We start from the raw sequence: 23790 nt of genomic DNA, 5'->3' as shown, positions 1-23790 counted from the left end.
CTCTCACTTGAGCAATTGGTCAAGAAAAAGAAATAAAAGACATTCAAATAGGAAAGGACAAAGTATTCTCCAGTCACACATGACACGGTCTTATGTGTAGAAATCCTAAAGAATCCACATAAAAAATTTAGACCTAATGAATTCAGCAAAGTTACAGGATACAAAATCATTGTCATTCATGATTTTAGTAATTTGAGTCTTTTTTTTCTTAGTCTTCGTCAATTTTGAACTTTTCAAATAACCAACTTTTTGTTTTGTTGATTTTCTCTGTTGTTATTTTATCTCTATTTCATTTATCTCCACTCTAATCTTTATTTCCTTCATCCTGCTAGCTTTTGATTTAGTTTGCTCTTATCTTTACTAGTTCTTTAGTGTTTAATGTTAGATATTGATTTGAGCCATTTTTTTAGTATAGGCATTTATAGCTGTATGTTTTGCTCTGAGTGCTGCTTTTGCTGCATCCCATAAGTTTTGGTATGTTGTCTCCTTGTTTTCACGTCTCAAAGTGTTTTCTCAGTCCTCTGTTATTTTTCTCTTTGACCCATCGGTTGTTTAAGAATATGTTTTTAATTTACACATATTTGTAAATTTTCCAGTTTTACTTCTGTTACTGATTTGTGGTCAGATAGGATACTTTGCATATCAGTGTTTTAAAACTTTTCGAGACTTCTTCTGTGGTCTAACATATAGTTTGTCCTGGATGTTTTATGTGTACTTCAGAAGAATGTATATTCTGCTGTCGTTGACTGAAGTGTTCTGTATAGTCTGTTAGGTCTGTTTGGCTTATAGTGTTGTTCATGTCCTCTCTTTCCTTTTTGATCTTCTGTCTAGTTTTTCATTCATTATTGAAAGTGGGGTTTTGAAGACTCCAATTGTTACTTTTAAGCTGTGTGTTTCTTCTTTCAATTCTGTCAGTTTTTCCTTCTGTTGTTAGGTACATATATGTTTATAATTGTTATCTTTTTAATGAATTCACCCCTTTATCATTATATAATATCCTTTTTTTTCCCTTTTAACAATTTTTGTCTTAAAGTTCATTTTCATCTAATGTTAGTATACCCTCTCCAGCTTTCTTTTGGTTATTGTCTGCATCAAATATCTTTTTCATTCTTTTACTTTCAGCTTATTTTGTGATTGGATCTAAAGTGAATATCTTTAGACAACATATAATTGGATCATATTTTTAATCCATTCTGCCAATCTCTGCTTTTTAATTGTTTGTGACATTTAATGTAATAACTAATAAGGAAGAACAGCTCTACCCATTTTGCTATTTGTCTTCTATACGTCTTTTATCTTTTTTTATTCTTCAGTTCCTCCATTAATGCCTTCTTTTATGTTTAATAGATTCTTCCTAGTGTATTATTTTTATTCCCTTGTCATATATATTTTAGTTATTTTCCTAGTGGTTGCACTGGGGAATAACTGAATTTACAATAATCTAGTTGGAATTAATATCAATTTAGTTTCAAAATTATATAAAACTTTACTCTTATATAGCTACATCCCACCTTTATGTTGTTATTGTCTTTATACATATTTCTACATATTTTGTCTTTATACATTGCATAATCTATCAACCTAGATTTATAATTATGCATTTTTATGTATTTGTTTTTTAAATCATACAGGAAAAAAGAGGACTTACATCCAAAAATTCATTGATACTGACATTTATATTTACCTATGTAGTTATGTTTACTGGTGTTCTTTATTTCTTCGTGTGAATTCTAATTACTGTGTACTGTCCTTTTATTTCAGCCTGAGGATTTCCTTTAGCATTTCTTGTAAGGCAGGTTTACAAACAATGAACTCTCTCGGTTTTTGTTTATCTACAAATGTCTCAATTTCTTTTTCATTTGAAGGTAGTATTGCCAGATATAGATTTCTTGGTTGACGTGTTTTTTGCTTTTAGTAACTTTGTCATCCCACTGCTTTCTGGCTTCCATGATTTCTGATGAGAAATCAGCCTTTTCTCCAATTGAGAATCCCTTGTAAGTGATAAATTGCTGCTTTTCTTCAAGATTTTCTCTTAGTCTTTTAACAGTTTGCTTATAATGCATCTGAGTGTGAATCTCTTTGAGTGTATTTTGCTTGTAATTTGTTGAGCTTCTTGGATGTGTCAATGTGTGTATTTCATCAAATTTGGGAAATTTTCTGCTATTATTTCTTCAAATATTCTTTCTGCCCTTTCTCTCTCCCCTATCCTTCTGGATCTTCCATTATGCATTTGTTGGTATTCTTAGTGTAGTCCCACAGGTACCTTAGGCTCTGTTCATTTTTCTTCATTCTTTTTTCTTTCCACTCATCAGATTGGATAATGTCATTGACTTATCTTTAAATTTGCCGATTCTTTCTTCTGCCTGGTCATATCTACTGTTGAACCTGTCTAGTGAATTCTTCACTTCGGTTATTGTAATTTTCTTCTCCAGAATTTCTATTTGACTCCTTTTTATAATTTCCATTTCTTTATTGATATTTTTCTGATATTGATATTTTGGCAAGACACTTTTCTCATGGTTTCCTTTAGCTCTTTGGCATATTTAAATTAGTTTGTTTGAAGTCTTTCTCTAGTAAGTCCAATATCTCTGCTTCCTCAGGGAAGGTCTCTATTAATTTCTTTTTTTCCTGTGTGTGGGCCATACTTTAGTATTTCCATGCCCTATATTTTTTGTTGTTGTTGAAACTGGATATTTTGAGTATTATAATGTGCTAACTGTGGAAATCAGATTTTCCCCCCTTCCCAGGGTCTGTTGTTCTTGCTTGTTGTAATTGTTGTTTTTTTTGTTTAATGACTTTTCTGAACTAATAGTATAAAGTCTTTATTTGTCATGTGTGGCCATTCAAGTATCTTTTTGATACCTTCATGGTCAGCTAATGATTTGGCACAGATTTCCTTTAATACCTAGAACCAAAAAAAGAAAAAAAAAGCCCTCTCCCAGTCTTTGCATAGGACCTCTGTGTGTGTGTTGGGGTGTGCCTTTAGTACTCAGTCTGGCAGTTTACAGCTCTGCCTTTGCCTTCACTTCTTGCTTGTGAGGAACCTGAAGGTCAGCCAGGGGTGAGAGCTTGGGAACTCCTCAAGCCTTTCTGTGAGCATGAGCCTAGCCTTTAGCATGCATGTAGCCTTCTAAATTCCTTGGAACGTCTGAGAGTCTTTCAGTGCCTTTATTCCCCAACACATCTCTTTCCCTAACCTTTCCTCTGGAGCTTTTTGTTTTGCCTATTGTTTGCTCCAGTTGTTATCCCTTGTCCTAGGTGGAAGTGGCTAATACATTTCCATATAAATGTTTTGACAAATAGATTCAGATAGTAGCCTCAGACCTGGGAGAGTTCTTAGGTGAAATATAGGCAAGTCCTTTGAGATGATTCTTCAGGGAGCCACCAGAGAGGTAAAAAAAACGCCACCACTATTCTTTGAGACTGGTCTGTATTGCTCTCTCCAGTAGTGGGAACCTAAATCAGGAATGAGGCCTGTTATTTTCAAGGCCACAGCTAAGCTGGGTTGGCAGAGATGTTCCCAGGCAAGTTAAAATGCCACAAAACTCTTTACCAAATTTAGCTGATTTTTTCTTCACTAAGCATTCCCCTGTTTTTTGCAAGCTTTTGATTAAATTCCAGAATTTAGGAAAAAGTTGATTCTAGAAGTTTTTGACTTCTAGAGTTTTGACTTCTAGAGTAGGGAACTTTTAGAGTTCCCTACTTGGCAATTTTTGCTGACATCACTTAATTCCTTTGCTTTCTTCTTTCTTCATTTTGCTCAAGTGCATTCTCCAGGAGCTTCATTGTAAAGGGCATTGGGTTGGTGAATTCTTTTAATCTGTGTATTTACTTACACACTTGATTGGTAGTTTGGTTGGATAGAAAATGCTGAGTTGAGGATGAACCTTAAAAACATTATGCTAAGTGAGGAAGCCAGACACAAAAGATCTGATATCATATGATTCCACTGAAATAAAGTGTCTAGAAAAGGCGAATCTGTAGAAACAGAGTAATGATTGCTTAGATTGGATTGGGAATGGAGAGTGACAACAAATGAGAGTGAGGTATCTGATGATAGTTGATGTAAAAGTTCTATATTTCTCATTTATGGCCACTCAGGTCTCTTTTGTGATATCTTCATGGTCAGCTAATGATTTGGCAGAGATTTCCTTCACTGCCTAGAGCCAAAAAACAAAAATAGATTGTGGCAATGGTTGCGCAACTCTGTAAATATACTAAAAATCATTCAATTGTACACTCAAAATGAGTGAATACTATACTATGTAAATTATACCTCAGTAAAGCTATGGAGGAGGAGGAAGAGGAGGAAAATGAGAATTAGTAGAACTCTGCTTGGTAGTGCTGTCAAAACCTGCTGAGTGAAACACAGAGAGTGAATCTTCAACCTCAGGAGCCTGTGCTTTGGGAACTCACAAGAACAAGCTGGGTTTCCCTTGTGTTGATTAAATATAGAATTTGATGTTTTAAATTTCCAGGTTGAAAATTATTTTCATTCTAAAATTTTAAGGCATTTTGCTTTATTTTCTAGCAGTCTATATTAATTGGTTCTTAATTCTATGAAGTCCAGTGCCATTCTGATCCCCAGTTCTCCAAGGCCCTTAGCAAATGGCTTTGTCTTTTATTTCTGTTTTTTGTTTTGTTTTGTTTTGCCATTGTTGCTCTGGAAGTATTTTGGATTGTGTGTTTACCTTAGGTTTTCTGAAATTTCCTATTGTTGTGTCTCTTTTTGTAGTCTTTTTTTTTTTTAACTCAAATTTTTCTCCTGAGCAATTGGTGAACTTTTTCAATCTCAAGACTTAGGTTCTTCTGATGTGGAAATTTGTGGATATTTCTTTAATAATGTTTCTCATCTCCATTTTCTTTGTATTCTCTTCCTAAAACTATTATATTAGTAATATATTAGTAACATTAGCCTACTTGACTCTCTGATTGTTTCTCTAATTTTCTTATTTTTATTTCTTATTTTTCATCTTCTCATCTTTCGGGTTTACTTCCTAATAGCCTTCCTCAATTTCTTTATTTGGCAGCACAGTCCAGAGAACAACTTGGAATTGAGTGTTAGCCATTACTTGTTTTAAAAGCCACAAGGCATTTCCATCACTGGAAAATTCTCATTCACTTCTTCCACATTGTGCAACAGCAGTCTCTCCTTTCCTCCCAGCAGTTTCACTCCTAGTTTTCCACCAAAGGGAAATGAAAAAATAGATCCACACAAGAACTTATAGTATATCCAATTCATCCAAGTTGTCAAATGTTGGCTTAAAGTTGTTCATAGTATTCTCTTATTTTCTATTTAATGTCTATAGGATTGTGGTGATAATCCCTTTCTTATCTTTGATATTGATCATTTGTGTTCTTTTTCTTTATCAATTAGTCTAGCTTGAGATTTGTCAGTTTTGTTTCTCTTTTCAAAGAACCAACTTTTGGCATTTTAATTTTATATGTTTTTTCTATTTTGGTGATTTTTCCTTTTTATGAATTCCTTTCTTCTATTTTGGGTTTAGTTTGCTCTCCTTTTTATAGCATTTTTAGGTGGATTGTTAGGTCATATGTTGTAGATATTCTCTTATTATAAGAATATATAAGAACAAGTGAAGGTAGTCAGAAAGAGAAAGACAAATACCATATGATATCACTTACATGTAGAATCTAAACTGTGGCACAAATGAACCTATCTACAAAACAGAAACAGACTCACAGACATAGAGAACAGACTTGTGGTTGCCAAGGGGGAGGGGTGTGGGGGAGGGAAGGACTGGGAGTTTGGGATTAGCAGATATAAAGTATTATATATAGGATGGATAAACAACAAGGTCCTACTGCCTAGCACAGGAAACTATATTCAATATCCTGTGATAAACCATAATGGAAAAGAATATAAAAAAAGAATGTCTATATGTGTATAACTGAGTCACTTTGCTGTACAGCAGAGATTGGCACAACATTGTAAGTCAACTGTACTTAAATTAAAAAAAATAAAATTACAAACCTAAAACAATGGAATGTTTAAGAACAAAGCTGAAGGCATAACCCTCCTGCGAGATTTCAGACAATACTAAAAAGCTACAGTAATCAAAGCAGCATGGTATTGTCACAAAAACAGACATATAGATCAATGGAACAGAATAGAGAGCCCAAAAATAAACCCACACACCTACGGTTAATTAATACATGACAAAAGAGACAAGAATATACAATGAAGAAAAGACAGTCTCTTCAACAAGTGGTGTTGGGAAAGCTGGACAGTTACATGTAAGTCAGTGAAATTAGAATACTCCTTCACAGCATTTACAAAAATGGTTCAAAGACCTAAATATAAGACATGACACCATAAAATTCCTAGAAGAAAACATAAGCAAAACATTCTCGGACATAAATCATAGCAGTATTTTCTTAGATCAGTCTCCCAAGGCAAAAGAAGTAAAAACAAAAGTAAACAAATGGAACCTAGTCAACCTTAAAAGCTTTTCACAGCAAAGGAAACCATAAACAAAGCAAAAAGACAGCCTACGGACTGGGAGAATATATTTGCAAATGATGCTACAGACAAGGGCTTAATTTCCAAAGTATACAAACAGCTCATACAACTCAATATCAAACAAACAAACAAACAACCCAATCAAAAAATGGGCAGAAGACCTAAACAGACATTTCTCCAAAGAAGACATAACAGATGGCCAACAGGCACATGAAAAGATGCTCAACATCACTAATTATTAGAGAAATGCAAATCAAAACCACAATGAGGTATCACCTCGCACCGGTCAGAATGACCATCATCAAAAAATCTACAAATAATAAACACTGGAGAGGATGTGGAGAAAAGGGAACTCTCTTACACTGTTGGTGGGAATATAAATTGGTGCAGGCACTGTGGAAAATAGTATTGCGGTTCCTTAAAAACCTAAAAATAGAGTTACCATATGACCCAGCAATCCCACTCCTGGGTGTGTATCTGGAAAAGATGAAAACTCTAATTCAAAAAGATACATGTGCACCCCAATGTTCATAGCACTATTTACAATAGCCAAGACATGCAAATAACCCAAGTGCCCATCAACAGTCGGTTGCCTTAAGAAGATATGGTATATATACACAATGGAATATTAGCCATAAAAAAGCATGAAATATTTCCATTTGCAGCAACATGAATGGACCTAGAGAATATCATACTAAATGAAGTAAGTCAGACAGAGAAAGACAAATATGTATCACTTATATGTGTATTCTAAAAAATAATACAAATGAATCTATGTACAAAACATAAACAGACTCACAGACATGGAAAACAAACTTGTGGTTACCAAAGGGGAAAGGAAGGGGAGGGAGGGATAAATTAGGAGTATGGGATTAACAGATACAAACTACTATACATAAAATAGATAAGCAACAAAGATTTATTCTACAGCACAGGGAACTATATTAAGTATCTTATAATAACCTATAATGAAAAATAATCTGTGAAAATATATATATTTTATATATTTATATACTTATATTTTTATATTATACACAGTATTATATATATATATATATATATATAATCACCTGAAAGTAACACAATACTGTAAGTCAACTATACTTCAATTAAAATAAAGAATTTATGTTTTCCTTGGAGCACTACTTTAGTTGCACTGACCAATTTTTACATTATATTTTAATTGTCATTAAGTTTAAAATATTTTTAACTTTCCTATTATTTTATCTTTGACTTGTGAATTATATAAAGTATGTTATTTAATTTCCAAGATATTTGAGATTTTTCTGGATATCTTATTAATAGATTTCTTAATTTACTTTGTTGTCAGAGAATATAGTCTATATGATTTCAAGCTTCTTAAATTTATTTTTATTTTTTTACTTTTAGCATTTTTTTAAAGTTGACATATACATTATATTAGTTTCAGGTGTACAACATAATGATTTGATATTTGTATATATTGGGAAATGTTCACTTCAGTAAGTCTAGTTAACATCTGTCACCATACATAGTTAGAAAATTTTCTTTTTCTTGTGATGAGAACTTTTAAGATTTACTCTCTTAGTGACTTTCAAATATGCAATACAGTAATATTAACTATAGTCACATGCTGTATACATTACATCCCTGGGACTTATTTTATAACTGGAAATGTGTACCTTTTGACCCAGTTCACCTACCCCTTAGCCCCACCTGTGGCAACCACCAATCTGTTTTCTCCATCTGTAAGTTTGTGGGGTGTTTTGTTTTGTTTTTAAGATTCCACATATAAGTGAGGTCATACAGTATTTGTCTTTCTCTGTCTGATTTAGCGTAATGCCCTCAAGGTCTATCCATGTGTTGCAAGTGGCAAGATTTCCTTTTTTTATGGCTGAATAATATTCCATGTGTATATATATATATATATATCTATATATATATATATATATAGATATATATATATATGTATACCACATTTGCTTTATCCGTTCATCCATCAGTGGACACTTAGATTGTTTTCATGTCTTGGCTATTGTAGATGTCCTGCAATCAACACTGGGGTGCATATATGGTTTTGAATTAGTATTTTTGTTTTCTTTAGAAATACCCAGAAGTGAAATTGTTGGATCATGTGGTAGTTCTATTTTTGATTTTGAGGAACCTTCATACTGTTTTCCATAATGGTTGCACAAATTTACATTTCCACCAACAGTGCACATGTTCCCTTTACTCCACATCCTCGCCAACACTTGTTATTTCTTGTCTTTTTGATGACAGCCTTCCTAACATGTGATATCTCATTGTGGTTTTGATTTGCATTTCCCTGATGATTAGTGATATTGAGCATCCTTTCTTGTATATGTTGGCCATCTGTATGTCTTTTTTTTTTTTTTAAACATCTTTATTGAAGTATAATTGCTTTACAATGGTGTGTTAGCTTCTGCTTTATAACAAAGTGAATCAGTTATACGTATACATATGTTCCCATATCTCTTCCCTCTTGCGTCTCCCTCCCTCCCACCCTCCCTATCCCACCCCTCTAGGTGGTCACAAAGCACCGAGCTGATCTCCCTGTGCTATGCGGCTGCTTCCCACTAGCTATCTATTTTACATTTGGTAGTGTATATATGTCCATGACACTCTCTCACCCTGTCACATCTCACCCCTCCCCCTCCCCATATCCTCAAGTCCATTCTCTAGTAGGTCTGTGTCTTTATTCCCATCTTGCCACTAGGTACTTCATGACCTTTTTTTTTTTTTTTTCCCTTAGATTCCATATATATGTGTTAGCATACTGTATTTCTTTTTCTCTTTCTGACTTACTTCACTCTGTATGACAGACTCTAACTCCATCCACCTCATTACAAATACCTCCATTTCATTTCTTTTTATGGCTGAGTAATATTCCATTGTATATATGTGCCACGTCTACTTTATCCATTCATCCGATGATGGACACCTAGGTTGCTTCCATGTCCTGGCTATTGTAAACAGAGCTGCAATGAATATTTTGGTACATGACTCTTTCTGAATTATGGTTTTCTCAGGGTATATGCCCAGTAGTGGGATTGCTGGGTCGTATGGTAGTTCTATTTTTAGTTTTTTAAGGAACCTCCATACCGTTCTCCATAGTGGCTGTATCAATTTACATTCCCACCAACAGTGCAAGAGTGTTCCCTTTTCTCCACACCCTCTCCAGCATTTATTGTTTCTAGATTTTTTGATGATGGCCATTCTGACCGGTGTGAGATGATACCTCATTGTAGTTTTGATTTGCATTTCTCTAATGATTAATGATGTTGAGCATTCTTTCATGTGTCTGTTGGCAATCTGTATATCTTCTTTGGAGAAATGTCTATTTAGGTCTTCTGCCCATTTTTGGATTGGGTTTTTCTTTTTTTTGTTATTGAGCGGCATGAGCTTCTTATAAATCTTGGAGATTAATCCTTTGTCAGTTGCTTCATTTGCAAATAATTTCTCCCATTCTGAGGGTTGTCTTTTGGTCTTGTTTATGGTTTCCTTTGCTGTGCAAAAGCTTTTAAGTTTCATTAGGTCCCATTTGTTTATTTGTGTTTTTATTTCCATTTCTCTAGGAGCTGGGTCAAAAAGGACCTTGCTGTGATTTATGTCATAGAGTGTTCTGCCTATGTTTTCCTCTAAGAGTTTGATAGTCTCTGGCCTTACACTTATGGCTTTAATCCATTTTGAGTTTATTTTTGTGTATGGTGTCAGGGAGTGTTCTAATTTCATACTTTTACATGTACCTGTCCAATTTTCCCAGCACCACTTATTGAAGAGGCTGTCTTTTCTCCACTGTATATGCTTGCCTCCTTTATCAAAGATAAGGTGACCATATGTGTGTGGTCTTATCTCTGGGCTTTATATCCTATTCCATTGATCTATATTTCTGTTTTTGTGCCAGTACCAAACTGTCTTGATTACTGTAGCTTTGTAATATAGTCTGAAGTCAGGAAGCCTGATTCCTCCAGCTCCATTTTTTGTTCTCAAGATTGCTTTGGCTATTCGGGGTCTTTTGTGTTTCCATACAAATTGTGAAATTTTTTGTTCTAGTTCTGTGAAAAATGCCAGTGGTAGTTTGATAAGGATTGCATTGAATCTGTAGATTGCTTTGGGTAGCAGAGTCATTTTCACAATGTTGATTCTTCCAATCCAAGAACATGGTATATCTCTCCATCTATTTGTATCATCTTTAATTTCTTTCATCAGTGTCCTATAATTTTCTGCATACAGGTCTTTTGTCTCCTTAGGTAGGTTTATTCCTAGATATTTTATTCTTTTCGTTGCAGTGGTAAACGGGAGTGTTTTCTTAATTTCACTTTCAGATTTTTCATCATTAGTATACAGGAATGCAAGAGATTTCTGTGCATTAATTTTGTATCCTGCGACTTTACCAAATTCATTGATTAGCTCTAGTAGTTTTCTGGTAGCATCTTTTGGATTCTCTATGTATAGTATCATGTCATCTGCAAACAGTGACAGCTTTACATCTTCTTTTCCGATTTGGATTCCTATTTCTTTTTCTTCTCTGATTGCTGTGGCTAACACTTCCAAAACTATGTTGAATAATAGTGGTGAGAGTGGGCAACCTTGTCTTGTTCCTGATCTTAGTGGAAATGGTTTCAGTTTTTCACCATTGAGGACAATGTTGGCTGTGGGTTTGTCATATATGGCCTTTATTATGTTGAGGAAAGTTCCCTCTATGCCTACTTTCTGCAGGACTTTTATCATAAATGGGTGTTGAATTTTGTCGAAAGCTTTCTCTGCATCTATTGAGATGATCATATGGTTTTTCTCCTTCAATTTGTTAATATGATGTATCACGTTGATTGATTTGCGTATATTGAAGAATCCTTGCATTCCTGGAATAAACCCCACTTGATCATGGTGTATAATCCTTTTAATGTGCTGTTGGATTCTGTTTGCTAGTATTTTGTTGAGGATTTTTGCATCTATGTTCATCAGTGATATTGGCCTGTAGTTTTCTTTCTTTGTGACATCTTTGTCTGGTTTTGGTATCAGGGTGATGGTGGCCTCGTAGAATGAGTTTGGGAGTGTTCCTCCCTCTGCAATATTTTGGAAGAGTTTGAGAAGGATAGGTGTTAGCTCTTCTCTAAATGTTTGATAGAATTCGCCTGTGAAGCCATCTGGTCCTGGGCTTTTGTGTGTTGGAAGATTTTTAATCACAGTTTCAATTTCAGTGCTTGTGATTGGTCTATTCATATTTTCTATTTCTTCCTGGTTCAGTCTGGGCAGGTTGTGCATTTCTAAGAATCTGTCCATTTCTTCCAGGTTGTCCATTTTATTGGCATACAGTTGCTTGTAGTAATCTCTCATGATCGTTTGTATTTCTGCAGTGTCAGTGGTTACTTCTCCTTTTTCATTTTTAATTCTATTGATTTGAGTCTTCTCCCTTTTTTTCTTGATGAGTCTGGCTAATGGTTTATGGTTTATCAATTTTGTTTATCTTCTCAAAGAACCAGCTTTTAGTTTCATTGATTTTTGCTATTGTTTCCTTCATTTCTTTTTCATTTATTTCTGATCTGATCTTTATGATTTCTTTCCTTCTGCTAGCTTTGGGGTTTTTTTGTTCTTCTTTCTCTAATTCATTAGGTGCAAGGTTAGGTTGTTTATTCGAGATGTTTCCTGTTTCTTGATGTAGGCTTGTATTGCTATGAACTTCCCTCTTAGAACTGCTTTTGCTGCATCCCATAGGTTTCGGATCGTCGTGTCTCCATTGTCATTTGTTTCTAGGTATTTTTTGATTTCCCCTTTGATTTCTTCAGTGATCACTTCGTTATTAAGTAGTGTATTGTGTAGCCTCCATGTGTTTGTATTTTTTACAGATCTTTTCCTGTAATTGATATCTAGTCTCATAGCGTTGTGGTTGGAAAAGAAACTTGATACGATTTCAATTTTTAAAAATTTACCAAGGCTTGATTTGTGACCCAAGATATGATCTATCCTGGAGAATGTTCCATGAACACTTGAGAAAAATGTGTATTCTGTTGTTTTTGGGTGGAATGTCCTATAAATATCAATTAAGTCCATCTTGTTTAATGTATCATTTAAAGCTTGTGTTTCCTTATTTATTTTCATTTTGGATGATCTGTCCATTGGTGAAAGTGGGCTGTTAAAGTCCCCTACTATGATTGTGTTACTGTCAATTTCCCCTTTTATGGCTGTTAGTATTTGCCTTATGTATTGAGGTGCTCCTATGTTGGGAGCATAAATATTTACAATTGTTATACCTTCCTCTTCGATCGATCCCTTGATCAGTATATAGTGTCCTTCTTTGTCTCTTGTAATAGTCTTTATTTTAAAGTCTATTTTGTCTGATATGAGAATTGCTACTCCAGCTTTCTTTTGATTTCCATTTGCATGGAATATCTTTTTCCATCCCCTCACTTTCAGTCTGTATGTGTCTCTAGGTCTGAAGTGGGTCTCTTGTAGACAGCATATATATGGGTCTTCTTTTTGTATCCATTCAGCCAGTCTGTGTCTTTTGGTGGGAGCATTTAATCCATTTACATTTAAGGTAATTATCGATATGTATGTTCCTATTCCCATTTTCTTAAATGTTTTGGGTTTGTTATTGTAGGTGTTTTCCTTCTCTTGTGTTTCTTGCCTAGAGAAGTTCCTTTAGCATTTGTTGTAAAGCTGGTTTGGTGGTGCTGAACTCTCTCAGCTTTTGCTTGTCTGTAAAGCTTTTAATTTCTCCATCAAATCTGAATGAGATCCTTGCTGGGTAGAGTAATCTTGGTTGTAGGTTTTTCTCCTTCATCACTTTAAGTATATCCTGCCACTCCCTTCTGGCTTGCAGAGTTTCTGCTGAAAGATCAGCTGTTAACCTTATGGGGATGCCCTTGTGTGTTATTTGTTGTTTTTCCCTTGCTGCTTTTAATATGTTTTCTTTATATTTAGTTTTTGATAGTTTGATTAATATGTGTCTTGGTGTGTTTCTCCTTGGATTCATCCTGTATGGGACTCTCTGTGCTTCCAGGACTTGATTAACTATTTCCTTTCCCATATTAGGGAAGTTTTCAACTATAATCTCTTCAAATATTTTCTCAGTCCCTTTCTTTTTCTCTTCTCCTTCTGGGACCCCTATAATTCGAATGTTGGTGTGTTTAATGTTGTCCCAGAGGTCTCTGAGACTGTCCTCAGTTCTTTTCATTCTTTTTTCTTTATTCTGCTCTGCAGTAGTTATTTCCACCATTTTATCTTCCAGGTCACTTATCCGTTCTTCTGCCTCAGTTATTCTGCTATTGATCCCATCTAGAGTATTTTTAATTTCATTTCTTGTGCTTTTCATCGTTGCTTGGTTCCTCTTTAGTTCTTCTACGTCCCTGTTAAATGTTTCTTGCATTTTGTCTATTCTATTTCCAAGATTTTGGGTCATCCTTACTATCATTATTCTGAATTCTTTTTCAGGTAGACTACCTATTTCCTCTTCATTTGTTAGGTCTGGTGTGTTTTGACCCTGCTCCTTCATCTGCTGTGTGTTTTTCTGTCTTCTCATTTTGCTTATCTTACTGTGTTTGGGGTCTCCTTTTCACAGGCTGCAGGTTCGTAGTTCCCGTTGTTTTTGGTATCTGTCCCCAGTGGCTAAGGTTGGTTCAGTGGGTTGTGTAGGTTTCCTGGTGGAGGGAACTAGTGCCTGTGTTCTGGTGGATGAGGCTGGATGTTGTCTTTCTGGTGGGCTCGTCCACGTCTGGTGGTGTGTTTTGGGGTGTCTGTGGACTTATTATGATTTTAGGCAGCCTCTCTGTTAATGGATGAGGCTGTGATCCTGTCTTGCTAGTTGTTTGGCATAGGGTGTCCAGCACTGTAGCTTGCTGGTGGTTGAGTGAAGCTGGGTCTTGATGTTGAGATGGAGATCTCTGAGAGATTTTCGCCGTTTGGTATTACGTGGAGCTGGGTGGTCTCTTGTGGACCAGTGTCTTGAAGTTGGCTCTCCCACCTCAGAGGCACAGCCCTGATGCCTGGCTGGAGCACCAAGAGCCTTTCATCCACACGGCTCAGAATAAAAGGGAGAAAAAATGGAAAGAAAGAAAGAGGATAAAATAAAATAAAATAAAGCAATTATAATAAAAAATAAGAAAAAAAATTATTAAGAATAAATTTATTAAGAAAAAAATTTTTTTTAATTTTTAAAAATAGATTTATTAATTTTTATACTAAAAATAAGAAAAATTAAGAAAAAATTTATTAAGAAAAAATTTTTTTAATTTTTTAAAATAAAAAATGTGAAAAAACTTATTAAAAAAAATTTTTTAAATTTTTTAAAAATAGAAAATAAGGAAAAAATTATTAAGAAAACATTTATTAGGGAAAAAAATTTTTTTTTAAGTAAAAAAAAAAAAAAAAAAAACGGACGGACCTAACCCTAGGACTAACGGTGAGAGCAAAGCTATACAGACAAAATCTCACCCAGAAGCATACACATATACACTCACAAAAAAAGGAAAAGGGTAAAAGTTAATATATCCTGCTCCCAAAGTCCACCTCCTAAATTTGGGATGATTCGTTGTCTATTCAGGTATTCAACAGATGCAGGCACATCAAGTTGTTTGTGCAGCTTTAATCCGCTGCTTCTGAGGCTGCTGGGAGAGATTTCCCTTTCTCTTCTTTGTTCGTACAGCTCCCGGGGTTCAGCTTTGGATTTGGACCCGCCTCTGCATGTAGGTCGCCTGAGGGCGTCTGTTCCCCACCCAGACAGAACGGGGTTAAAGGAGCAGCTGCTTCGCGGGCTCTGGCTCAGTCAGGCTGGGGGGAGGGAGCGGCACGGAGGAGGCGGGGCGAACCTGCGGTGGCAGAAGCCGGCGTGACGTTGCAGCAGCCTGAGGCACGCTGTGCGCTCTCCTGGGGAAGTTGTTCCCGGATTATGGGAGCCTGGCCGTGGCGGGCTGCACAGGCTCCCGGGAGGGGCGGTGTGGAGAATGACCTGCGCTCGCCCACAGGCTTTTTGGTGGCGGCAGCAGCAGCCTTGGCGTCTCATGCCCGTCTCTGGGGTCCGCGATGATAGCCGCGGCTCACGCCCGTCTCTGGAGTTCGTTTAAGCGGCGCTCTGAATCCCCTCTCCTTGCACACCGCAAAGCAAAGAGGCAAGAAAAAGTCTCTTGCCTCTTCGGCAGCTGCAGACTTTTTCTCAGGCTCCCTCCCGGCTAGCTGTGGTGCGCTAGCCCCTTCAGGCTGTGTTCACGCAGCCAACCCCAGTCCTCTCCCTGGGATCCGACCGAAGCCCGCGCCTCAGCTCCCAGCCCCCGCCCGCCCCGGCGGGTGAGCAGACAAGCCTCTCGGGCTCGTGAGTGCTGCTCTGCGCCGAGCCTTTGTGTGGGAATCTCTCCGTTTTTCCCTCTGGGTCCCTGTTGCTGTGGGATCCGCGCTGATAGCCGCGGCTCGCGCCCGTCTCTGGAGCTCGTTTAGGCGGCGCTCTGAATCCCCTCTCCTTGCGCGCCGCGAAACAAAGAGGCAAGAAAAAGTCTGTTGCCTCTTCGGCAGCTGCAGTCTTTTTCCCGGACTCCCTCCCGGCTAGCACGGAAGCCCGAGCCTCACCTCCCAGCCCCCGCCCGCCCCAGCGGCTGAGCAGACAAGCCTCTCGGGCTGGTGAGTGCTGGTCGGCATCGCTCCTCTGTGCGGGAATCTCTCCGCACCACTGTGGCTGTGCTCTCCTCCGTGGCTCTGAAGCTTCCCCCCTCTGCTACCCGCAGTCTCTGCCCACGAAGGGGCTTCCTAGTGTGTGGAAACCTTTCCTCCTTCACAGCTCCCTCCCACTGGTGCAGGTCCCGTCCCTATTCTTTTGTCTCTGTTATTTCTTTTTTCTTTTGCCCTACCCAAGTACGTGGGGATTTTCTAGCCTTTTGGGAGGTCTGACATCTTCTGCCAGCGTTCAGTGGGTGTTCTGTAGGAGCAGTTCCACGTGTAGATGTATTTCTCATGTATCTGTGGGAAGGAAGGTGATCTCCGTGTCTTACTCTTCCGCCGTCTTGCCCCTCCCCCGCCATCTGTATGTCTTCTTTGGAAAAATGTCTATGCAAATCCTCTGCCCATTTTTTAATCAGGTTGTTTGGGGTTCTTTGCTATTGAATTGTATGAGTTCTTTATATATTTTGGATATTAGCCCCTTATCAGGTATATGATTTGCAAATATTTTCTCCTATTCAGTAGGCTGCCTTTTCATTTTGTTGATGTTTTCCTTTACTATACAGAAGATTTTTAGTTTGATGTAGTCCCACTGATTTATTTTTACTTTTTGTTGCTTTTGCTTTTGGTGTCAAATCCAAAACATCATTGCCAAGACCAGTGTCATGGAGCTTACTGCCTATATTTTCTTCCAGGAGTTTTATGGTTTCAGGTTGTACATTCAGGCATTTAATCCATTTTGAGTTAATTTTTGTGTATAGTGTAAAGTAAAGGGTCCAGTTTCATTCTTTTGCATGTAGCTGTTTAGTTTTCCCAATACCATTTATTGAAAAGACTGTCCATTTCCCATTGTATAGTTTCGGTTCCTTTGTTGTATATTAATTGACCATATATTAGTGGGTTTATTTCTGGGCTCACTATTCTGTTCCGTTTATCTACACATCTGTTTTTAGGCCAATACCATTACTGTTTTGATTACTATAGCTTTGTAATATGGTTTGAAATCAGGGAGTGTGTTACCTCCATCTTTGTTGTCCTTTCTCAAGATTGCTTTGGCTATTTGGGGTCTTTTGTGATTCCATACAAATTTTAGGAATTTTTTGTTCAATTTCTGTGAAAAATGCCATTGGAATTTTGATAGGGATTGCATTGAATCTGTAGATTGCTTTGGGTAATATGGACATTTTAATGATATTAATTTTTGTGATCCATGAGCACAGAATATCTTTCCATTTATTTGTGTCATCTTCATTTTCTTTAATTAATGTCTTAAAGCATACAGTTCTTTCCCTCCTTGATTAAATTTATTCCTAGGTTTTCTTATTCTTTGTTGCAATTGTAATTGGGATTGTTTTCTTAGTTTCTTTTTCGGATAGTTTATTTGTGTATAGAAACACAACAAATTTTTGTATATTGATTTTGTGTCCTGCAACTTTACTCAATTCACTTATTAGTTCTAACAGTTTTTGGTAGAGACGTTAGTGTTTTCTTTATGTCACCTGCAGATAGTGACAGTTTTACTTCTTCCTTTCCAATTTGAATACCTTTTTCTTTTTTTTTGCTAAATTGCTCTGGCTAGGAGTTCTAATACTATATTGAATAAAAGAGGTAAGAGTGGCCATCCTTGTCTTGTTCCTACTCTTAGAAGTAAAGCTTTCAGCTTTTTACCATTGAGTATGATGTTAGCTGTGGGCTTGTCATATATGGCCTTTATTAGGTTGAGGTATATTCCCTTTATATCCACTTTGTTGAGAGTATTAAGCATAAACAGATGTTGAATTTTGTCCAGTGCTTTTTCTGTATTTATTGACATATCATACGATTTTTGTCCTTCATTTTATGATGTGGTATATCACATTGATTGATTTGTGGATATTGAATCATCCTTGCATCCCTGGAATAAATCCCACTTGATCATGCTGTATGATCCTTTTAATGTATTGTTGAATTTGGTTTGCTAATATTTTGTTGAGGATTTTTGCATCTATGTTCATCAGGGATATTGGCCTGTAATTTTCTTTTCTCATGGCATCTTTTTCTGGTTTTTGCATCAGGGTGATACTGGCCTCATAAATTGAATTTGGGAGTGTTCCCTCCTCTTCTATTTCTTGGAAGAGTTTGAGGATTGGTATTGATTTTCCTTTGAATGGTTGGTAGAATTTACCAGTGAAGCCATATGGTCCTGGACTTCTGTTTGTCGGGAGGTTTTTGATTACTGATTCAATTTCCTTACTAGTAATCAGTCTTTCATATTTTCTATTTCTTCATGATTCAGTCTTGGTAGGTTGTATGTTTCTAGGAATTTATCAGTTTCTTAGAGGTTGTCAAATTTGTTGCGTATAACTGTTCATAATATAATCTTATCCTTTGTATCTCTGTGGTATCAATTGTAATGTCTCCCCTTTCATTTCTGAGTTTATTTATTTGAGTCCTCTTTTTTCCAAGCCTCTTAAATTTATTGAAACTTGTTTTATAGCCAACATATAGTCTGTCTTGGTTACTGTACCATATCTATGTGAATATAATTTGTATTTTGCAGTTGTTGATGTAGCTTTTATAATTGTCAGTTAAATCGAGGTGGTCCATAGTATTGTTCAGATCTGTGTCTTTTCTGATTTTTTTTGTTTTTTTGTCTAGTTATATCAGTTGCTGAGGGAAGGGTTTTTACATTATCTAATATTTTTATGGAATTGTGTGTTGCCCCCTTTATTTCTGTCAATTTTTGCTTCATGCATTTTGAAACTCTGTCTTTAGGCACAACACATTGATAATTGTTATCTCTTTATCTAATGTTAAGAGCCACTCTAGCCTTCTTGTTCTTAGTCTTTGTGTGGTATATCTTTTTATACCCATTTACTTTCAACCTATCTGTGTCTTTATGTTTAATGTGTATCTCTTGCAGGCAGCATGTAACAGTGTCTTTTTTTATTTGTTGTGTCAATTTATGGCCTTTAATTGCAGTGTTTGTCTTAGGAGTGAGTATACTATGGCCCTCAGGCCAAATGCCCAATTTGGAAATTAACTTTTATTGGAATACAGCCACATGCTTTATTTAGTTATTATCTGTGTTTACTTTTCTGCTACAAGACAGAGTTGAGTAGTTGTGACAGAGATTATATGTCCCAAACTCCTCAAGTATTTACTTTCTGGTCATTTACAGAAAAATTTTGCTGACCCTGGTTTAGACCATTGAGATTTAATGTGATATGGTTGAATTTAGACATATCATTTTATTATTTGTTTTCTGTTTGTCCTCGTTTTTGTTTGTTTTTGTTTTCCCCTGTTCTTTTTTTTGGATTTTGTTAAGTTTCATTTTTGGTATTTAATTATATCTACTGTATTTTTAGCTGTATTTCTTTGTATTTTTAAGTGGTTGGTCTAGGGATTATAATATCTAACTTTCTCAGTGTACTTGTTAATATTGTACTTCATGCAAAACAGTGATGGCAAAACTTTGCAACCATATGTAAGTTCCTTTCCTTTATCCCCCTGTATTGATCTTTTTGCTATAGCTATATGCATTATATCTCCATACCTTGGAAGTCTCACCAGACAGTGTCAGAAGTTTTGCTTTTCAACAATCATACATATTTTCATAAAACTTAGATAAGGGGGGAAAAAAGGAGTCTGTTATATTTATTCAGCTATTTGCCATTTCTCTTTTGTTCTCCTTTAAATCTTAAGATTAAAGACTCTGTCTGGTATCATTTCCCTTCAACCTGGAGGACTTCCTTTAGTGTTTCTTATACATCAGGTCTGCTGGTGACAAATTCTTTTAGTTTTCTTTCATCTGAAAATGTTTTTTACTTCATATGCATTCCTGAAGGATTTTTTCACTGGCTATGTATAAGGGAAAAACTACACTCCTCCTGTGTTTTTCCTCTACTCTCAATACTATACTCACAACACTTCTGGCACTAGATTTATGGTTTTTCCACATATCAAGCAATTCATTGCAAAACCAGCTTGGTGTCCTATAATTCAAGTTAATTCTGATATTAACTGGAATTAATGTAGATGCCACAGGGTAATGGCCTGGTCACATAAGACTACCCTCCACTTCCGATGACAGTTACAAGTAAAGGTTCCCAAGACCCCCTTCTTGGATTCTGTCATTTTCTAGGACAGCTTACAGAACTTAGGGAAACCACTTTCTTACATTTACCAGTTTATTACATAATTAAGGGTATGATAAAGAATATAGATGAATAGCCAAATGAAGATATACATAGGGCAGGGTTTTGTAGGGTCCCAAGTGCAGGAGCTTCTGTGGAGTTGAGTTATACCACTCTCTGGTACATGGATGTATTCACCCACCCAGAATCTCTCCAAACCCTTTACTTTTGTGATTTTTATGGAGGCTTCATCACGTAGGCACCATCGATCATTAACTCAATCTCCAGCCCCTCTCCCCTTCTCAGAGGATGTAGGGGTGGGGCTGAACGTTCCAAGCTTCTAATCATGGCTTGGTCTTTCTGGTGATCAGCCCCCATCCAGGAGCCCACCAAGAGTCACCTCATTAGAACAGAAGACCAAATCACCCAGAAAATTTTAAGAGACTTAGCAGCTCTGTGTCAGGAACTAGTGTCAAGGAACAAATATTAGAACAAAAGATGCTCCTAGTGCTCTTATCACTTAGGAAATTACAAGGGAAAGGAGTTCTGTGCCAGGAACAGGGACAGAAACCCATATATATTTTTTCTATTATTTCACAATATGGAAACCTAGGTTGCCAGTCCTTATCTGTTAGAAATTTAAAGATTATAGCTCCACTATTTCTGGCCCAGTAAATGGTCTAATATAGACCAAGATGGTGATAGTCTCTGACGAGAAATCTGCAGATATTTGAATCATTGTTCCCCTTGAAGATAGGGACCCTATTTTGGACCTTTTTCACTATTACCTACAATAAATGTTTCTTGAATTGAATTTATTGGATTGTATTAAATTTTTAGTGAGTAATATAAAGACTAGACAGGCTTATTAGGGTTCCATTTCCATAGGCTTATCGGGATCTGAATTGCCCAATAGGTGTTATACCTGTTATATTTTATAATAGAAGATTTCTTTACTAGATATGAATAATCAGAGAAAAGAAGCGATGCATTACCAAGTTTCTGAAATGTTTCCTTGGTTAATTGGCTTTGTTTCTATGTAAAAGGAAAATTGGAGGCAGTAGATGTTTGTCAGAGCTTTTTCCCCACTTCTCTTTTACATAAAAACTACTTACCATTTTATAAAATAATGGACAGTTAAGGAACATCCAGAAAGAAATGAGCCAAAAAGTGTTCTGTGAGAGTTCTGTGCTTTATAACATTACATTTAATGTTTTGATATCTACAGAGAGAATCAAATACAGCAGAGATTTCCTGTTGAAGCTCTCAAGTGTTTCCATCTGCAGAAAAAAACCAGACTTTCTGCCTGATCATCCCATTGTACTTCAAAAACCAGTAAGTAGTTTTCTAATTTTGTATTGTTTTAATTCTAAATATTTATCTTTTAAAGATTTTTGTATTGTTTTAATTCTAAAATATGTGTCTTTTAAACCTTTTTAATCTTTCTCATTGTGAAATATAATTCAGAAAAGTACATAAATCTAAATGTATATTATAACCAATTACTGTAAGTAATTACCACTCTGGTCAAAAATAGAATGGAATTGTCATATTTTAGGAAATATTTTTCTATTTTGTTTTTCAATTAAGTTTTATAATTCACCTGAAATTGATTTTACTATATGGTGTGAGGTAGGGGTGAAGTTTTATTTTTTTCTGCATGGATATCCAGTCATCCTAGCAATATTTAGCGAAAGGATAGTCCTCTGCCACCTTTGCAGCAATATATTTACATGTGGTCTGTTTCTGGGCGCTCTGTTCTGTTCAGTTACTCCTTTTATACAGTAAAACAACACAACTATTCTTCAACACGTCTTTGCTGTTTCTTAGCCCTTTATATTTCTGTGTCACCTCATCAAATTCTATCAGAGTAAATACACACAGTAAATACATACATGTATCTTTCAGGATATTGATTGGAAAGGACATGAGTTTCATGTCAGGCTTGGGTTCAAGGTGTAGCTCCACCTGTGTACTGGTATATTGCTCAAACTTAGGCAAGTCACTTAACGTTCTTGAGCCTCAATTTTGCAATTGTGATAAGGGGATGATTTCTAATTGTTAGGATTAAATGAAATGTATGAAATTGCTTTTTTAGTATGATACTTATCTCTCATTATGTACTCAGTAGGTGTTGATTTTCATCTTTTATGGTCTTTACTTCCATTTTGACTGGAATTTGAATTTCTTTTATTTATAGTTTTCATAAACACCATTTTATACAGGTAAAGGCATATAAAAGGTATACAGGCATACCTCAGAGATGTTGCGAGTTTGGTTCCAAACAAACATCGCAATAAAGGGAGTCACACAAATGTTTTGGTTTCCCTGTGCATATAAAAGTTATGTTTACACTATACTGCTCTTAGTTGTGCAATAGCATTATGTCTGAAAAAAGAAAAACTATTTACATATCTTAATTAAAAAACTATTTATTTATTGCTAAAAAATGCTAACCAACATCTGAGCCTTCAGCAAGTTGTAATCTTTTCGCTATGTAACATTGAAGATAACTGATAACAGATCACTATAACAAATATAATGATAATAATGAAAATGTTTGAAATATTGGGAGAATTACCAAAATAAAACACAGAGACGCAAAGTGAGCAGATGGTGTTGGAAAAATGGTACCTATAGACTTGTTTAATGCAAGGTTGCCACAACCCTTCAATTTGTAAAAAACACAGTATCTACAAAGAGCAGTAAATTGAGGAATGCCTGTAGTATTCTACTGAGATGAGTTCAGAATATAGGTATGCTAAGAATGGGTCAAATATGAGATATAAAATACTTCCTGTGTTCTCCATTTGGGGGATTCCTTACCCTTTGGAATTCATAGCTTTTTTTTCATAATTACAATTTTTTGTATTTTAGTTTATTCATGGTGTATCAGTGGTTCTTAATTTAAACTCACTACCTTGCAGACATCCAGCTAATTCTTTTTAAAATTAAAGCATAAATTTAAAAGTTTTTTTCATAATACCTTGCTCACAGGACTATTTAATGAGGTAAAGCATCCTTGATGATATTTGAATTTTTCTACCTGTTCAGAGATCTTAGAGGCATATAATCCTTGGTCTATAAGAATACATCTAAACTTCAGTGCTATATAAAATATAGTCACTTTCTCATTTGAAGGCTTTCCACTTCTAACAACATTTTATTTTGTCAATAAAAGTTTGACATACGCATTATTTTGAGTTTACTTTTGTTTTATGCATTAATAACATTTTCTAAAAATTAGGTACCACAAAAACAGAACAACGGGTTTGGAATACAATCTAATATATTTAAATATAATATATGAATTATATAAGTTTTACTAAACACAGAAGAACTGCTTTATTTGACAAATTCCAGTTACTTAATAGTTTCTATAGTAACATGCATTTAGATCTACAAACACTTAATAGGTCACAATATTTGGTTTGATAAACTAATTAGTAACAGCTACATTCATTCAATCTAATTGATAAGTTAACTTTTTCTTCTTTATTACAGGAAAACAACCAAAGCTTTAAGTAGCATTTTAAGAACATATGTATT

At 35.7% G+C, this 23790-nt stretch overlaps 1 protein-coding gene across 1 annotated transcript in view; it reads left to right on the top strand.

The window, feature by feature from the left end:
- C17H8orf88 (chromosome 17 C8orf88 homolog) overlaps nucleotides 1–23790 on the top strand; it is a 58086-nt gene extending 34296 nt beyond the window's left edge. The window contains exons 5-6 of the mRNA XM_061172060.1: nucleotides 21470–21576; nucleotides 23746–23790. Coding sequence (XP_061028043.1) covers nucleotides 21470–21576; nucleotides 23746–23769 — 131 coding nt within the window. The 3' untranslated portion in view covers nucleotides 23770–23790. The remainder of the gene's footprint in view (nucleotides 1–21469; nucleotides 21577–23745) is intronic.

This window comes from Eubalaena glacialis, chromosome 17 (assembly GCF_028564815.1).
Source record: "Eubalaena glacialis isolate mEubGla1 chromosome 17, mEubGla1.1.hap2.+ XY, whole genome shotgun sequence".
NCBI lineage: Eukaryota > Metazoa > Chordata > Mammalia > Artiodactyla > Balaenidae > Eubalaena > Eubalaena glacialis.
The sequence above is the reverse complement of the archived record's forward strand: the minus strand, read 5'-3'. Positions and strand labels throughout refer to the sequence as shown.